General features: G+C 41.8%; 1 protein-coding gene across 2 annotated transcripts; it reads left to right on the top strand.

Moving 5' to 3' along the window:
* The first annotated feature begins 423 nt into the window (after positions 1 to 423).
* Positions 424 to 17,974, top strand: foxn2a (forkhead box N2a). Of its 2 annotated transcripts, XM_028424327.1 has the most exons (7): positions 425 to 614; positions 10,135 to 10,712; positions 12,419 to 12,543; positions 12,681 to 12,730; positions 13,389 to 13,457; positions 14,355 to 14,401; positions 14,502 to 17,974. In XM_028424327.1, exons 2-7 carry the CDS (start codon positions 10,149 to 10,151, stop codon positions 14,679 to 14,681), a joined length of 1,035 nt encoding a protein of 344 aa, XP_028280128.1. In that variant the 5' UTR covers positions 425 to 614; positions 10,135 to 10,148; the 3' UTR covers positions 14,682 to 17,974. The 2 variants fall into 2 exon arrangements, with proteins under 2 accessions (XP_028280127.1, XP_028280128.1); XM_028424326.1 differs by having other exon boundaries at positions 424 to 614; positions 14,355 to 17,974.
* Positions 17,975 to 19,159: the final 1,185 nt, after the last annotated feature.

Here is a 19,159-nt window from a genome sequence, read left to right as displayed (position 1 = left end):
ACGGGTCACGTTAGCTCCTTGTATGATCGTTTACTCTAGGAGGGGCCCTGTTGAGGGTCCACTATCGTCACGAGGCTGGGTGTGGTGACACATCCCTTCTCTCCGCCCCGAGGTGTTTGTGCAGCCTAAATAACGCGGGGTGTGTGTGTGTGTGTGTGTGTGTGTGGGACCCCTCCGGTTTGATCGCTCACACACTTATTAACAATTATTAACACCCCAGCCTATCACTGCCTTGTTGTCAGTAATACAATCTTATTCAATGAATCCTTTTTTCCTTCCCGTAGGTTACGTTACAAGCAGCTGGTGATAAAAGTGAAAGCACATTGCACGATGCAAAAATTGGATGGCGTGCGCGTTCGCGGAGCTCCTGCGCTGCGGCAGTTGCCAGGGGAGATAGGAGGGGAGGGGTTTTGATTGGCTGAAGTGGACCTGTTGCCATGACGACGGCAAGGGGTTTGGTAGCGTTGCTGTGCGCTGTGTGATCTGCGCGCTGCGTGTATGGAGGAAGCAGCTGCTGATCTGATCTCTGACATTGTGTGAGACACAGACATTTGAATAAACTGCACGCAGACGTGTCTTTAAACATAACGCACCGAGGCACGCCGTGCATGATTGTAAGTATTTCATTGTTTTTTTTCCCTCTTGTATTCGCTTTGGTTAAATATTCTTCGGCTGGATACGAGCCTGTTTCGAACAAGCTAAAAGTAAATGTGGTCAAGTGACTTTGCTTAGAGCAGCCAGCATGGCAGATCAAGCGACAGCATGTGGCCAGCTAGCTAATGTTAACGTTACTTCTCTATTTCCTCTCTGGGGGTCGAAGCTTGAAGGGTAGAGTTGTGTGCTTATATCACAGAGTAACTGGCTATTGTTCGAAATATGAAGATATCAATATTATACCACTCTTCGTAGTCTAAAATGCTATGCTAAAGCTAGCGGCAGATTTACCCCCTCACTGACCCATCGAGCGACTGCTAACGCTACTTTGCTAACGTCGGTAATGTTATATCAAGTGAACTTACTTCAGTTTATGTCAAACAAAATAAAGTTAACAAAGAGGAGGTAAGTTTACTTCGTAACGAGTCCCGTGTGTCAGGAAATGTTGTGCAATAGACCACGTCATTACGCGTAACTTTGTATTCCTCGTTGTGTACTGCTTGTGGTTGTGTGTGAGTGTACTCGGCACCAGCTATAAAGCATATCAGTTTTCTTTGCTAACAGCACTTTCAGCTTATCTTTTCCGCTGGCTTTTACGCTCATTGTTTCATTCAGCGACCATGGATGTCGCGTCTCTCAACTTGTAGAAGACGACGATATTTAATCCTATTTTTTTTTTCTTCTAGTGGTAATGTAAGACATATATCTGTCTCTCATATCTATAAATAGTTGAATATTTCATGGTATATGCCGATGGTACCAGAGGTTGTGAGGCTACACTGGCTAGCTAAGCACATGATGTAATGGATTATCACAAGATTGTCCCAGATACAGAGTGCTCTACAAACAATGTCAGAGTGTAGGGAAAATATCTCCCTTTACTCCAATAGTATATCCTTGATGAATAGACTATTGAATAGACTTACATATACTTCATGTTTTTCCACGTGTCTGTCAAAGCCTACCCTCTCCAGTCTTTTCTGCCTGTAGTGCATTTACTGGACTGGAAAAGCTCATCTAAAATTCATTAGTCTGAGGTTTTTTTTTTGGTTTTTTTTTTTTTTTGGGGTGTATAGTTAACACAAAACTAATGGGACATTTCTTTTTTTGGCCAGTTTTAACATCCCTCCTATTTTTGTGTGACAGTTGTTAAGTAGTAGACAACAGGAGCTTATGGGTCAGACAAAAAAAGACAAAAAAGAAACAGATGTTGTCAGTCTGCCATTATTTTTATTGGCAGAATCTCCATGGTCATATTGTAGGTTGAACCATCTGTTGTCTCTTCTTGTAGTACATGTTTGCATGTGCAGGAGCCTCTGAAGGGTAAGAACTGTTGCCTCCCAGAATAGATGATGCTGTCCTGACTTTACTGACATTTGTTTCTAAAAATACAGCTTGCAGTAATGTGTCTATACTGATCTGAAATAGCTTTGATGCTGATTCTGTTCATTATTTTAGACGTGAATCATCACAAGGTTATTGAAATTGATGAAACGGGCCTATAACGGGACAACAGTGGCGCAGTGGTATAGCAGGGTTGTCTAGTAACTGGAAGGTTGGTGGTTTGATCCCAACTCCCTAGTCACTGTTGTGTGTTCTTGGGCAAGACACTTCACCCTAGCCTGTGGCGCGCCTTGCTAGTCATTGTATGACACTGCTTGGCAGCAGCCGTAAAGAATTTCCCTCTGGGATTAATACAGTATCTAAAATAAAATAAAAAAAATAAATATAAGGCACTGAAAAATGACAGGTTTGGGGTTCTTTTTTTTACATAAGTCACACGTTAAATAGGAGGTAGTAAATATTTCTGACCTTTTTCCTGTAGGTCTGCTAGTAGTGCAGGTAGAAGAGAAATTGAAATAATAATGTCCTAGCCAGTTTGAGAATTAATTCCATAAGTCATGAGATCATTTGAAAGCTTTGTCATATATTCCTAATGGTAAACCCTACTGTCTACATTGAGAAACTTTTATTAGTTGACATCAGATGTTGTATTTATCCTGATGAACTTCAATGTATAGATTGATGACATTTCTGTCACATTATTAGGTTGTTTTTTTTTACACCACTCGGGGAACACAGTGGTGCCCGCAGAGGTATCAAGTATATCTCAAGCTTGTCTTGAATGCCACACTTCATTTCACAAGTTGATAAACACGTTGGTGTCATTTTTGAGAAGTTGCTCCATTGTACTGTACTGATGACAGAACAGGAAGAAGTTCCACACAGAATGCATAACAATAATGCAAAGGAGCGCCACAACACACAGCATATACTGAATAAATTTCTAATGTACAAAGTACATTTTGCTCCCATGCAAATGTCACAGCATGTTAAATATAATGCACTTCTATACAAATGGAGGTATTTATGATTGGATGTTGTTGTGAGGTAGAGTGACAGAGTCTGTAGCTTAAAACAATCCTGTTGCCATGTAATCAGTCTTATCACAGAATTGTGTACTCTGACCTGGACCAAATGAAAGGCTGTGTCCTCTTAAAATCCACCATGTTCTTTGTGGATGTGTGAGTGACAGTAGTTTGCAGTTGTGTTACGAAAGCTTGCCCATGTGGCAGAAATGCTAGAGATTGCTTAACACACAATAAACTTGCTTTTTCATGAAATGGCTAAATAGAAAAGCTCAAAGGTTTATATAGCACACAGTTTTCTGAAAGCCCAGTCATTACTGAGTCATTCATGACTTCGATTTCACTGTTTAAAAGAGTTGGATTCATGTAGCCCTCAGAGGCTGAATAATGTGATGATTGGCAGAATAAGGAAGTGTGCGTATTGCAGTGGTTTTACAGAGTTACTTGAAATGGGGAAAAAAATGCAGTTTGTTAACTGCATGTGATGTTCATCATTTCATGGTTTCTTGGTATTTTAGGCAGAACGTGTTGTTGAAATCTGTCTTTCTCCTATTATTCTAGGGTAATGTACATTTGGAGATTATATTTCCTAGCTGCTAGAAAACAATATACATTATATACGTGTACACATATGAATAGTGAACATGTACATATTATTTTATCTGTTAGCAAGGCTTTTCATTTCTCTCTTGCGATAGTCACCTTCCATAAAAAGTGGTAAAAGTTTGAACTTTATTCTTTGTTGAGACAATAGCTTGCATATATTGTTTAAATGTAGGAAAGTATGTGAGAATCTTAATGATGAGCATGTGTCACATAACATATCACTGCATCCCAACTGTGATTGTTGCCTTTTTAATGTTGGTTCAAACTTAAGGGACTCTACAGAAACACATAGAGGCTGTATAGGGAAGACCCTGATATTGAACACATATTTACTTGAGATCAGTCACTAATCCGTGAGCTGACTGTTGACATATAGACCCGTCAGACTTGTTTGCTTGAGTGATCACCCACTCACAGGCTCTGTGTGGTTTGGAAGGTGGGACATCCCCACTAGTTTGTAGTCTGCTGTTTTGGGTATGTGACATTCTGCTGATCAAACATAGGTGGGAGCTCTATTTGAGTTGCAAATGTAAATGACTGAAGAGACATGCGCTGCCTCCTTTCTTTTAGCTTCTCTGGTCATGGGTTTGTTTTGTTCTGATGATTAACCTGTTTGTTCTTTTGGTGTTTCCTGAATGATTTCTGTTCAGCTAAAATATATCATATGTTTATGCCATACGCTTTCCACTTTTGTCAATATTTTTCAGGTGCCATCATTATTGTACTTATTGCTGTAAAACTGAACAACACAACCAACAGTTGGAGCAAAAATGAAAATCAGTTTTACCTTTAAGCCTCTGTGCGCCTGTGCAGTGTTTAAATTGTTATTGTGGCACCCCTCCAGTGGTTGCTTTACATCTTATGATTGGTCAGGCACTGACTATGTTGAGCGGCCTCCCTCTTTCTCTTCCCTGCCCCTCTCTAACCCCCTGTGCCAGTCTCATTTCTGACAGGGTAGACTCCAGACACAGCCCATTAGGACCCGCCTCACTGAAGGCAACACTGATGCGACCGTTTCCTTGATTGAGAGAAAGGAAGAGGGACGGACGCCTGTGTCCACAATGGGTCTTTGTCTCTCCCCCCCTCCTGCTGAATTAACGGGATTTATTTAATTGATGGCAGTATGACAACAGCAATGCAGGCTGACCAGCTTGTGGGGAAATGATCAAGAGTATCTAGGATATGAGGGTGTCATATTAAATGACAATATCAAAATAATGAAAAAGGCACTCCAAATAATTCTCTATGTAAATATGTCTAGATGAAGTCTGGCATTGACATCTGGATCATAAGTGTAAATATATAAAAATCTGTAACAGAGTGGCACTAAGAATGTGTATCCCCATGCTTAATGAGTAAAATGGTTAACTGGCATTTTAACTTGATAGTTCTGGCAACAGAAATTGGAGCTAAAATTTAGGTTTTGTACTTCTAATTAAGATAGAAAGGCTTTTAAAGATTTATTAAAGCTGCTGGTGTACCACAGAACTGAGTGAGTATAAGACTGCAGATAGCTTGAAGAAGAGCCCAAAACTTTTATGTTTTATGGCTACAGCTACAAGCATATTCTGTTCAAATACCTCTGTTAATATTTTCATTTTTAGAATATAAGGTGCTTTGTGTGCTGTGTTCCCCAGTTTTTTTCGACATGGTAGAATTGTATGATTTGATTGTGATTGCAGGAAGGATTTTGCCATTTAATTTCCTTAGAGGGTGGATTCTTGTACACAGACTTTCCCTCCGCTAACTCTTGTCGTATTTACATGGAACATAATCTCATACAGAGAACATTCCTGGAAGGGCTTATGATAAAACCTTAACTGGACTGTTAAAGACACATTCATAAAAGTAAAACTCTCCTTTTAATGAATCATGCCCTGAATTTACAGGCATAAAGCTAGCCAAGTGGCAGTTTATGACAGTTACTGGGGTTGATGTGTATGTTGATTGGTTGTGAGTGTTGGTACACTGAACTTACAGACACATGACCCAAGTGATAAGGTTTCAGTGTCGGCTGGGGGCTGGCATGTACTTTGGAAGGCCTCACCTCTGTTGACAAAGTCAGTCTTGTGTGTTTGAGTTTAAAGTCATCATAGTGTGAGCTCAATGAACATGAACAGAACCATTATCTATTGATTTGATTGCTTGTTTTTGTCAGAGTAATTGCATTAGTCAATACATGAGGGTCGAGCTGGGTGTTTGTCAGCTGTCTCTAAGCTACTCGCTGATGGAATTTGTAGATTCCCAAAGTAAATACTGCGACTCTTGGTCTGTTGCTGCTCGAGTCCAGTGTTTTTGTTGCCTTACTGTCTGTGTGTGAAGTCTGTTTTCTGAAAATGAACTTCCTCAACAGGCAGGAGGTGTTTCCTTCCCACCCCCCCACCCCCCCGGTCCTCTGTTTGAAACTACGAGGTGAATACTGAGTGCTTCGGAAACATGACTAGAGCAAAACAACTGCTCCTTTGTACAGGCAGAGTGTGGGGCCAGTTGTAATGCTTTGTGCACGCCTTTTCATTTGTGGACGCTGTGTTGTATCTTTTAAATCCACAGAGTTGTGTTTTATTTAAAAATGTATCATTTAGGCATGCTTCAACAGTAGCCTGATTAACCTTCACATTAATGGATGCTTTATTTGTCATGACATTATTTGACCCTCCCATAAAATAAAAGACCAGGCCACTTGGCTACCTCGCTCTGGAACAGCCTTTTTTTCTCTCTCTCCCACTCTAACTCAGTCCTCCTTTGTCTCATTCACATTTTTCGAGCTTTAGCCAGACTGGGTAGTCACCTAAATATCAGTTAGGGTTTCAAATAACAGCTGTCACCATGGGGCTTTGCGACACACCTTTGTGTATCTGTTACAGAGGTGTAACTGGTTTGTGTCAACTGGTTTATTTCATGCGAAGAGGGTGTGGCGCTTGAACTTACAACAGTTACAAACATAGCTTGTGTGGAGTCGAAATCTTTGTCTTCAGAACAGACACAAAATGAAAATGATTTGTTTGAAAAACAAGCTTTTTTGAGTTACGAAGTGTACCTTAATGACAGTCAGTGGTGTCATGACATCCAGGTTGGCAGTGGCCTTTCCCACTCTTCTTTGTCAGACAGGTTTGTGGAGAGCGGCAGCAGACTGCTGGCCTCAGCATTTTCCGCCTGTATTGATCTCCCCACATTAGCTCTCTCTTCATGCACAGACATGAGCACAATTGCTTCCCTTACAACATTGGCTGCCGTGGCAACTGAGTCCCGATTGTGAGAGTCTCTTTTAGCAAACACCTCAAAAAAAAAATTAAAAAAACCAGCACCTCTTCATTTTAATGCTGCTACCATCTCCTGTACATTCCCCCATACATATTTGACACATCAACAGATTGATTTGCCACTTAAAGCTATCTCCATATGTCTTTGTGTATTTTCTGAATAGGCTAAGTGCTTAACAGGATAAAAGAGCAGTTTGAAAAGGGGGAAAATGTGCCTTGGCACCTGCTGTTAGCCTGCCTGTTTGCACATGAATATGATGAGGCTGGCGGTGCGCAGGGCTATTTTAACTTGCAGATGAGCCATCAGGTCAGCACAGTTGCAGCTTTGGTGTATTTTCAAGCATGAGCAGCAGTCAACAGGCCAGTCCTGCTTATTAGCTCCCACTCCCCTCTCCACTCTTTCCACTCTAGTGTCCCATTATTCATTGCATTCCCAGCCGCCTCTCTTTGATGCCTTTTCATAAGAGCAATGATAACTGCGATCATTGCAGCAGCAGTGGTAATTGACCAGCTGCAGTCATGGCAAAACACTTCCTGTGTTTGGCTGGATGCAAGACAGCTTTCTCATCCGTCCACTCTGCCTTTTTGTTGATATTCAAATGACAGTCATCTAGAGGAGCTACTCTAAAGAGGATAAGCTTTCTCTGGCACCCAAAGGCCCAGCTGAGGGGTCAAGTTTGTGAAGAAGGACTGAGGTGAAGCTCTCTTGTGCTCTGGGGTTAATCATTCCTCTGACACTTTATCCATCCTATAATTTCTTTGCTTCTCTGAGCCATAAAACTGAATTAAGTTCACAGGCAGTCAATCATGGCCTTTTGGAAGAACGAGTGTTTACTGCTGACTCTGGAAAACGCTTTGACCACAGCTTTTAATCAATGGACTTAATGTAGTGGAGGCTATTTTTGACCACACCTGTGTTGGCTCATGGTTTATTGTAACCTACTTATTTGTCTTCTCAGTTTATTAGGTAACACATTCCTTAAATTAAACTCACAAAGACCAACTTGACGTAGGGCTTTGTCATTTGCTCAGTAGTCTGCATTAGTGTGAAAAGCCTGTGGACATTCTGGGTGTTTGGTTTATACACACGGCTAAATGTGTTTAAATTTATATTAGATGATTTCTTTTTGGGACGATCTTGACTGAATAAAGTGAACATAAATATAGACTGCAGTGTTTTTTGGATGCATGAATCATATTTTCCTCTGAAGTGCAGACTTGTCTCTCGGCTTGGTCACCTCACTGTTTGTATATTCAGGAGAGGGAACTGTCTTTCTTGTCAAGAGATATCTGTTTTCTCATGTCTTGCACAGAGATTTTCTTTTAACACAAATGGGCAGTTCTGTTGCAGGCTGACATAGCCGATTGCTCTACTTGCTCTACTGCTCTACAGCAGAGAGCTGTGATTCATCCTAGACTGTAGTTAACTTGCATAGCCTAGCTACCTCACTACCACTGAGTCTCAGCTGGCTCTCTCTTATTCTGTCTTTCTCCCGGTCTCTTGTTCATTCTGTCTGTCTTGCTCTATAAAAGGATCTCTATCATTGTTATCTCTTCCTATGTTCACGCTGCCTCTGCCCCTTTGACTTTGCCCTGGAAAGCTCATTGACTTGCTTTCTTTTTGTTGGTGATCAAAATCACAGAAGCGCTATATGCAGTGCACAAGGAGAAGTCATTGGTGCTGACATATGCACTACAACAGAGGACTGATGGACAGAATGCAGGATAAATATGGGACACATATAGAGCAGCTTGGATGTACTTATTTCGGAAACTAATACACAATATATATGCTTTTAAGGCTGAAGAATTCATGACCTTAGACTTAGATGTCACTCTTAACCAAAATAGGATCTGTCAGATATGTTTATCCCCTCATTGAGAGTTGAAGGGTCATTCTGTAAATGCACTAATGCTTCCTTTCTCCCCCTCCTGTCCTTGCTGACTGGCTTTGATAAACTGATTTGTGTGTGTGTGTACACTCCCTCTCCGGTCTTAGCCGCTGTGCAAACACTCTCGAGTTTGACCCAGTTCTTATCTTATCGCAGAAATAAAAAGACATGCCTATCCACCACACTGTGTGTTTCTCCAATACTACTCCCATGTCAGTCTGGATCCAGATCACCTAGATTGCTTAGACCACCCCAGAACCGGGACATCTGCTGTCCACACTCATGTACAGCAGGAGCTATTTGTTACGGGGGGCTTCTCAGTGGTTGTCTGAGGCAGAGTCAGCCAGCATGGATTACTCATTTTCTTATTGACTGTTGTTTGTGGGATTTCTGCTCTTAATTGAAGGGACGGCATGGTTGTCATGGTGACACCGAGGACATAAAGCTTGTTGTGAGCTGAGACAAAGAGTGGTCTCTTTGTGTGCTTGGTCTCACCAAGCAGCATGCAAAAACCACTGCTTGTATTTACCGTTGAATTATCCCTTCTATTCTTATTAAATAAATCTTATTTTTAAATAATGGTAAGTTCACGTTTAATTATCAATAATAGTCTCTGCAGGCAAGATCAACTCTCTCTTTGCACAACATACGTCTGCTGTAAGTAAAACTTTTAAAGGATCTGCTGTTGTTTGAGATGCTTTTTCACAGTCCATATCTTAATAATAATGATACTTAGGTGGGATTTGTTAATGACAAAGGGCTGCTGGCATATTGAATTTCCTTGCGCTGTTAAATGACTGACAAGTCTTGGGTTTGTAGCCTCTTCACTTAATGTGAAAAATTGAGACTTGATCCTGGCTGAATGCAGATCAACCTCTAAGAGCCATCATCCACTCTTAAGATGGAGGGCTTACACTCATTCCTCAGTCATTGGATGGTTTCATGCTCATTTACACATAACAAGCAGCTGGGTCTTGTCTCCAATGAGGTGGGCGTTAAGGAGTGGAGCCTTAAGTCAGTTCAGTTGTTTGAGAGGATGTCCTCAAAGGTCCTCAGTTGCAGTCAAGAGGAGGGGTGCGCTGAGAGCCTCTCCGTCCTCACCAGACATGGAGGAGAAGGGGCAGCGAGAGGGCCAGGAAGTGCAATAGAGGCAGACAGTCAGAGCTGCAGGGGGTGTGCCCCCAGGGAAACTTAAGAAAACAAGGTCAACGCTCGGAAGAGCACATCATTCCAATGTGTCACATCCAGTTATTTCAGACTGCCAGCTATGTTTTCACTTACTATCAAAAACTAAGATTTTGATGCTGTGGATAAGCTGTTTGACCTTTATTTCTTCTTCTTTCCTCTCTCCAGACCTCTTTGATTTAATGGGTCCAATCATTGGGATGTCACCAGATAAGAAAACGGAAATTCCGGGTATGCAAGAGGAGCGGACAGGGCTCAGAGGTGTTTGTGGTGTCGGGACACTGCCTGAAGCGGAATGTGCATCCAGTCCGCTGGCAACTAGCGTGGATCGTACAGGAGGTAACGAGGATGAGGAGCTCACAAACCTCAACTGGCTCCATGAGAACCTGCTTCAGAACTTCACTCTGGGAGGTCCAGAGGCACAGCCAAGTGGCAGTCCTCTCTTTGACATAGAGGGAGATTACGGACCCAATCAGGGGCCATCATCCTCCTCCTCATCATCATCACACAGCAGAGGCAGAGAGCGGGACTCGTTGAAGTCTAAGCCTCCTTTTTCATTTTCCTTGCTTATCTACATGGCCATTGAGCAGTCTCCCAGCAAGTCTTTACCTGTTAAAGAAATCTATGGCTGGATTCTCGAGCACTTCCCTTATTTCTCCAACGCTCCCACTGGATGGAAGAACTCAGTCCGTCACAACTTATCCCTGAACAAATGCTTCCGCAAGGTCGAAAGGAGTTTGGGAAAGGTATGTTAATAAAGTGGCTTCACAGCTGTTATGTCTGTGTCATCTGTTGTTTTATGATGTGATATTATCAATTCCACGGCCCAAAGTGTGTTTTTGTGTAGCAAAAAATGGCCAGTGAACAGCATTAAGCTGTAGTGCAGCTCGTGTCCGTGTCCGAGACTATACACAACTGCAGGGACCTCTGTCTCGGCTGTGATAAGTGTGGAATCCAGTCAAGGTCACAGATACTCCTTCAGGAAAGGTAAACACTGCACACAAAGATAATACCCTCCTGGAGCACTGTAGAGTAGTACATCTATTTTAACTAGAGACTTCTCCTACAGGTCTAAATGTCACAAAGCAGGAATGTAACTGTGAGTGGAGAGGAGTTTTTAGACAATGAGTCCAGGTAGACAATCACAGTCTGGCAGAGATTCAGATCTCATTTTTGTTTCCTGCATACATGGAAAAAACACACATTGTATCGGCTGTGCAAACATTCCTGCAGACCGAATGGAAAATATGTGGTGTGAAATTGTATATTAACTTGCTAATAGTTGTGAGGAACATAATGATATGTATTCTTCTGTTTTTCCTGACTAAATAGGCAGCACTGAGTTAAAGCTTGTAGAAAACATGTTGGGTGTTAACAGCTTAACACTCAATGTCAGTTAACCTACGTCATCAGGATCGGAGGTGTGGTTTACCCGTCACCTGGCTAAGACCTGCTATTTTCCCACCTTGGGAGGCAGAGGATGGCAGTTAGCTCTCAGTGAGTAGCAACACGGTGCGTAGCAGGCCGCTCAGCATGCAGGTGCACAGCATGAGCTCTTCATCTGCTGAGAGACCAGCACCAGTTTCACATGACACTGGCTGGTGGTTTCCGTTGCCATGGAGACATTTCCTTCTTCCTGCATCAGGGCTGGTTGGTAATCTGAGTCAAGGTTATTCTCCTCCCTCCCTCACTCTATTCTCCCAGACTGGGCAAAAATACACCACCATCAGATAAAGTGGCATTTTACAGACTGGCGTACACACATCACTGGCAGACACATTCATTGTTCCCAAAGTGCTGTCGAGCAAATGTTTCCTAATGCTTGAGGGTGTTAAGGAATTCGTTGTTTTGCAATTGCTAAATTTTAAGCCTTTTGTTAGGGATGCACAGAATCATCGCTTGAAGTTATCAACATTCATTATTCTAATGAATTGTCTGTATGTAGCAGTTATCCAGCTGAAAATCTTCTGGAACTCTCATTAATTCATTTAAAACTAATGCAGTTAGATCATTTCTGGCTTAAATGGAGCAGTGAAGCTCAGAGTTGTTATCTGGAAATGAAGTGCATTTCCACAGTGTACAGTAAATGGTTCAGGTCACACTTTTCTTTTTTTCTGATAAATAATGATGCTGAACTGATGTTTATGTGTTCAGCTGCACAGGCCAACAGTTCTTTGATTGTTGTGTCTCACATAGAATTTTTAATATATTGCTGGTAGTGAACTGAAGGAATGATTTTACAAGCTCATGGTTTGTTTACATCATGGGAATACACATGGGCACTGCATGTGCTAATGTAATAAATTATGCCTTAGAAATCTAAGTTGAAGGAAAAGTTCAAAAGGTTTCTTCAATTTTGGTGAAATATAGTTAAACCACCAACCTAAATACATTTAATACACATCTATAATATCCAGGAAGACTTTCTTACTTTGTCCCCTCTGTGCTACAGGCCAGTGGAAAAGGTTCTCTCTGGTGTGTTGACCCTGAGTACCGGCCCAACCTAATGCAAGCCCTTAAGAAGCAGCACTTCCCAGCCGCGCATGCCTTCTGCACACCACCCGCCTCCCCGCCCAGGTAAACTTTCATCAGGCACTTTCTTGACTTGACTTGAACTTTATGCGTGTGTCTGATTATTATGTATTTTTAATATTTTATAGAAATCAAAATTCTACACTCCAAATCTGAGTCATTGTATGTTTTTTTTTTTGCAGTGCCTCCTCACCCCCTCGCCATCTCTTTCTACAAGGCTGCTCATTCAAAGGTGAGACTTATTGCTGTTTTTAATTTGTGTGTATGTGTGTGTGTGTGTGTGTGTGCAATAAAAGCCGAGAACCTGTGGATGCACAGAGTGGAGTTGTTTAGCTTGTGTTTGTGCAGTATTTTGTATTATGTTGCTGTCGTACATTGCAGTCCCAGATCATTCAGCATCACATGTGCTTTTATCCTCAACTATTGGTTTGATTTGTTGCTTTCAAGTCATTGATGCCTCATGTAGACCATAATGTTGAGAGCTCCCAGTTGATGTCTTCCCATCACCCCCCACCCCTCCCTGCCTGCCTCTTGTATTCGTAACCTTGACGACAGGCAGAGGTTCTGCTGGTGCTCAGTGTCGAGCACTCAGTCTCACTGTAATCATTAATAATTTAGAGCCCCAGAAGTGAGCTATGAGGCTTTTAGACACTTTGTCAGGTCTGAAGAGATCAGATGCACTCTCAATATCAGTGGCATGGATTTATCTTCCGGTATGTTTCTGTGAATCTTCTGCACATCCAGTCCATTCAGTAAGCACTTAAGGGTCACTGCGTGTCTAGTATAAAATTACTGAAAGGACCCTGTCCATCCAGTCCTAGCAGAGATACCATGCTACCATGCTATCACATCGTAGGACTGATCATCATGCATGTTCTCTCCTCTTCCAGAGTCTGACATTGATGCTGCCACTGCCATGATGCTCTTAAACTCTGCCCCTGGGCACCACGTTGACCCATGTAAGAGAATCCACAAGTAGCCATACTTTCACCTGGTCTTTTTGTTCTGTGTCTCCTGCCCCTGACATACCACCCTGTCATTGCTTAAACTCTCTTTTGTTTTGTGTGCTTTATTTTGTGATGTATACGTGTGTTTCCTGTGTTTGTTTAGAGACATATAAAGGAAATAATTTTACATTTTAAGCTGGCTAGTTTAGCTTTGCTTAGCACCAAGTCTGGAAACATGGTAAAAACAGACAGGCTGGCTCGGCTCAAAAGTGGTAAAATCTAACTCGAACACTCAACAATTAACAACTTTTCAATTTCAGTTTTCTTAGTTTCACAGTGTGTAACAATGACAGTTTGTTTTATGGAGGGCTGTGTGCTGGACCGCTTCTTGGCTGGCAGCATTTGCCAGGCAACTAGTTGAGACTCAAGGAAGCTCCTGATCCAAATCATCTCTCTGCCAAAAAGCAAATAATCCTGATTCCCAAAATCCTGAACTATTCCTTCAATGTTCAATTGAGTAAAAAAATATTTCTACGGTGCAATTAATGCTGCAGAAATCATTATTTGAGTGTTTTTTGATAATTGAACCTGCTGACTGTTCATATGAACACAACACACAGACGTTCATTTTGCTTTCATTTTGCGTTGGCAGGCTATTTTTAACTCAGGCTTCCCCTGTTGGCCCAAAACAAATCTTAGTTCTCTTTTATTGTTCTACTGTAAACAAAACAAGCTGAAGCTGTATCCTGTATTGTTTGCTGTGAGTAAATTCTCCTTTTTTAGTGTGAAGTACCATAGGATTTACTTAGTGTCGGCCACAGCCTATTTTAAATCAACCATATTTGTACATGCAATATTCACACTTCACGGAAAAATTATAATCCTCTCTCCTTCCTCTGCTCTCCTCAGGCAACTCTGACAGCCCACTGGACCTTTCCCGACCCGATTCTGTCCTGGTGAGCAGTGATCCAAAGCAGGACCACAACTACAGCAGCGTAGCCCTGCAGCGCTGCTCCTCCCGCTCATCCTCTTCCTCTCTTTCCTCTCTGGACGAAGGAGGCTGCGATCGTAGGCAGTCACGCCGCGCCGGCAGCGAAGGTTTCCACAGCGACGAGGACTCCGACCTCTGGGACGAGAGGGGCGTCCACCAGACCTCAAGGCGACCGCTCACCGTCAAGTGGCCCACTAGTAAGAGGGCGCGACGTGAGGTCAAACCAGAGCTGGACGAAGAGCTGAAGGAGGCGGCGGGCTCCTTGCTGCACCTTGCCGGTATACGCAGCTACATGGAGGGCTCCAAACGCACTGTCAAGAGCACAAAACTTAACAGGAAATAAAGTTTCTTTTGCCCACAAAAAGACTCCGGACCCTGTGAACCCTAACCTCTGACCCCTGATCGTGTGTCCCAGTGTGCCTCCTTCTCCTTATCTGATCGTTCATTGGCCATTTTGAGCCTTTTTTTGTTTGGGAGTATCTCTGTCCAACAAAACAAATGGCAATAGTATCGTTCACACAGGAGAACAAAGCCATATAGAGTAACTTGGGGAGTGGGGGGGGGGTTAACTACTGAGAGTGGGTGTTGGGGCAATGGAGAGCCATCGAGATACCCATCCAAAATGACCTGCCTGCTTCTGTTGGATTAGAAGATTGTGATTCAAGATTTTTTTTTTTTTTCTCTCTGAAAGACAAAATGGAAAAAAGCTGAAGGTTTTATAACACAAAGCGTTGCATGCTTCCTCCTCAAACCTGTATCCTCTTCCAAGTGAATCTATTTATGAAGCGAATGAGTGCATGTTTGTAACAGAGAAAAATTTAACCTCCTGGTGTTATCGGTTTCTCCTTTTTTTTGTGCTAAAGAAAAAAAAGCCACTGCTTTTGAAGAGTTCTTTCTCTATGAACCCTCTTATATGAGAGTTGCAATAATTAATCCACAACCTTAACTTTCTGACATTATTCCAAGGTGGCATTTCAAGAGTCAAGTATGCTAGTTAAACTTTACAATTAAGAGAATGAATGGAGTAGTATTATGATCTTGTTATGTGATAAAATTATTACACATGAGCTCCAAGCTCTGTTTCAGGATTAGCAAGATGTGGAGATAGTATTACTCTGCCACTGCCAAATTTAGTTGCAAAGTTAGCTATAGTACTTCGCTCAGTTTTGTGCAGCCAACATTTTTTTTTTATTCTGTTTATTCTGTTTTTTTGCGAATCCACCGCTCATCCTATCAGTCTCCTTCATTCGTTTGTGTTTTTAAGAGTTTACCGTGCAGACACAGAACATATACTCACATTTGGTGACAGAGTGAACACTTGCTGTGTGTTGCCAGCAGTTCACTGTGTGTTCATAGGCTGTTCTCCAGAGATCTTTTTTTTTAATTTTTGTGTATCATAGTGCATGTCGACCCTCAGCCCCAATCTGAGATAAGAGAGAAGAGTCTGAAAATGCTTAAACACTTTTCTACTACTGACAAATACAGCTGCAGTTAATGTGAAACACTGGTGTGACGGCTGTGTGAGGCTCCTTGCTGCAGCCGTGTCGTTGGGTTGCTTCTTGCTTCTGGAGCTGGTTAATAGTGAGGGATAGGAGTGGGTGATGAACCTCCACAGTTATCCAGATTCATTATTTGGGTTTGCAGTTTCATTGTATCTGTGTGTTGTTTTTTTGTTTCATTGACTTTATACAGACAGATTATACAGGTAATTTTCTCCTTGCTGATCTTGTGGCCAAGTTTATTCACAACTTGAAGGAAGGCGTGCTGTTTTCGTTTAGAGATCCATGGCAAAGTGGCTTTTTCCACAAAGAAGAATGTTAACGGCGTAGTCCCAGCCAGACAGAACCGAACTCTATGTGTGCAGTCACTCGCAGGCGAGATGCTGAAGACCCTGTGCTGCCTTCATGTTGTGCCCTCAGTTCTGGCTGGCTACTAAGCATTTTATCCTCGCTCTTCCTCCTAGAACAAAATAAGGAAGTGCACGTCTTCTTGTCAAGCTGTGAAACGGAGCGTTTATTGTCAGTTGATTGCATGCAGTCCACTGAGGGGAAGTTGTGAGCCACTTATGTAGAAGGCCACAATTTTTTGTTTTTTAAAGCTGCACACTCACAACAGTACAACACAAGGTAGCACGGACGAGCACAAGGGCAACAATCTGAAAACTATAACCTGCAGTACTAGCTCACATTGTGTCACTGTGACTGTTACTATAGCACGCATGGTCAGTGCCAAACATGTTGTCGTGCCACTGATGTAAAACCTGCAAATAGGGCCATGGTCACTATTATCCCCTGTTGCCACATTAAAAGTTAAGCTTTTGAGTTTTCAGGAAATGGGAGATGACTGGTCAGTACAGTGACTTAACCGATGCTTCTGGTTTATTCCTGTCACTTTAGAGTGGGAACTCTTCTTTGCAGATTAAGCTGCACTTCTCAGAAGTAGTACTTGGATACACTGGTCTTGTTTAGCTGTGAAAAAAAAGAACAAATTATTGTTCATTAATCATCACCTTATTTATGACCTTTAATTTATGGGATTTGTTTTTTGATGCATACTCTATCGACTACTGGTCATTTGAAGCAAATAACCAGGCACATTCTTTTCCTCATCCTGTGAACTCCTCTCAATAAGTATTTTGTTTTTTTTCTTCTCATTGTTAATTTTACAGCAATACACCTTTTAATTTTTATTTTCTTGTTACATTGACTAAGTATTTTGCCAATGTCGGTTGTCTTTAGAACGGGTGTCTTTGATTTTATTTTATTTTTTTCATTTTAACCATGACTGCCAGGTTTTCTTGATGTTTTGTTTTGCTTTTTTTGTTAGGCTGGATAAAAGACAATTAATTAACACTGATCCTAAAAACCCCTTTGTTGCCAAAACCCATGTACAGCTGGGGGTCTAGAATTGAATTGATTGATAGATTCCCCATGTGCTGTAGAATTCTATGAAGCTGATGTTTGTTTGTTTTTACATTTGTCACCTGTTTTATGTTTAGGATTAAGTAGTCAGAAATTGGAGATTAGCTCACAATCTCATCACAGATTAGAATATTTGAAAAAAAATACTGCCACTCATAACTCATGCTTCCAGGTGTTGTTATAAATTGTTTTGAGTATCACTGTAAACTGGATCTAACTCAGTCCCCAGGCAGCTGCAGTGTAGAGTCATACCTACATTTGGGACAACTACAGAGAAATAATTGACTTCTTTCTGTAGCACTTGCAAAAGAATAGACGAGTCTGTGGGTGAGTCTCCAAGACTCAATACAAATCAAACTTCTGATGCTTCATTGTTATTGAATATGGATTGTGTGATATGATAAGCATTTTTTTATTTTCTTGCATTTGAAAAAAGCTGCCAACCCAGTATCAGTTTGTGTCTGTTGTCTGCCATGTCTATCGGACCGACACACCTTTTTTGGTTTTTGTATGCTAACCTCTGTTGATAAAATGTTTATAAGATTTATTTTCGCCAAAGATATGCAATTGCATTATATATGGTATTACAAAATATTAATAAAAACCTGTTCTTGTTATTTTATGTGTCCATCCTTTCATTGTAGTCTCAGACGGAGCTTTAAAAATTATCCAAACTCTCTGTCACTTTACCTCTGTCCCCTCATGTAGCTACAATTTTGGTCAACATTGCCACCTGCTGTGAAGGCCAGCAGTCTGCTAATAATGGTCAAAGGTTCTCAGGTTTCACATAACCTTGTTACAGCTGCAAATGTTTCCCACCAGGTCCAGCAGTTGAGCTCTGTTTTGACTGCACTGTCTGTGCTCAGCCCTACGTGTGGCAGCTCTACCTCACTTTCTCTTTTTCTTCTGCATGTTTTTTTTTCTGAATGCGCCAACATGGCAGGCTGCCAGTAATGCACCTCACATTAATGTAGATTCCTGGGCTGTGCCAGTGATGGATGCATCATCAAATGTGCTAACGACACTCTTCGCTGTAAGTTAATTAGTCATGGAGGACTGTGGGATGAACACAGTGTGACCCTGAACAAGGGCTTGTCTGACTAGCCTCAGGCCCACTGGCACAGCTCTATTGTTCAATAGAGTCCTGTGTGTCGACTGGAAGAGGGGGGCTTCTCCCTACTGACTGCCTCAATTCAGCTGGAAATCAGAGCAGCATCACCTCCCCCCCCTCCCACACGGCCCTAGCAACCACGCCACGCCGGCAGTTGCCAGGCAACCAGACAATGCTGGAGCCACTGGCTGTGGTGTGCGTGTGAGAGAGGGAGAGTTTGTGTTGTGCCTGTGTGCGTTTTAAGACCAGGAATAGCGAGACAGCGGCGGAGTAAATAAAGAAATAGTAATTCTATGTGGTGAAAATCTAAAGAGATTATTATGGATTAGGTGAAATTAATCGTGCAGGATTTGTGTAGTGATGGGTGCATTAGCAACATGTCATTTCACTTCTACTCTAAATGAGGTCATGTGCGCTTTAAAGGGAAATCACACAGACTATCCATTATCAGTGCTACAACCCGCTTTTGATTTCTGACCTTGTTTTCGTGGTGCAACAGTCCTCCAAAATAAATAATTTACAAGTCACATCACAGCACAAAAAAGCCAAACTGTTGCATAAGGCCTTAATAAGTTATGAGTGAAGCAGACATAAAAACAAATATATCAAATAAAAATTCTGACACTGGGTTATGCTTTTAAAATTGTTAATTGTTAATATGTAGCTTTAACATGTTAGATATCTGTTATAA

Source organism: Parambassis ranga, chromosome 15, assembly GCF_900634625.1.
Source record: "Parambassis ranga chromosome 15, fParRan2.1, whole genome shotgun sequence".
Taxonomy (NCBI): domain Eukaryota; kingdom Metazoa; phylum Chordata; class Actinopteri; family Ambassidae; genus Parambassis; species Parambassis ranga.
This window is presented reverse-complemented; position numbering and strand designations above follow the sequence as displayed.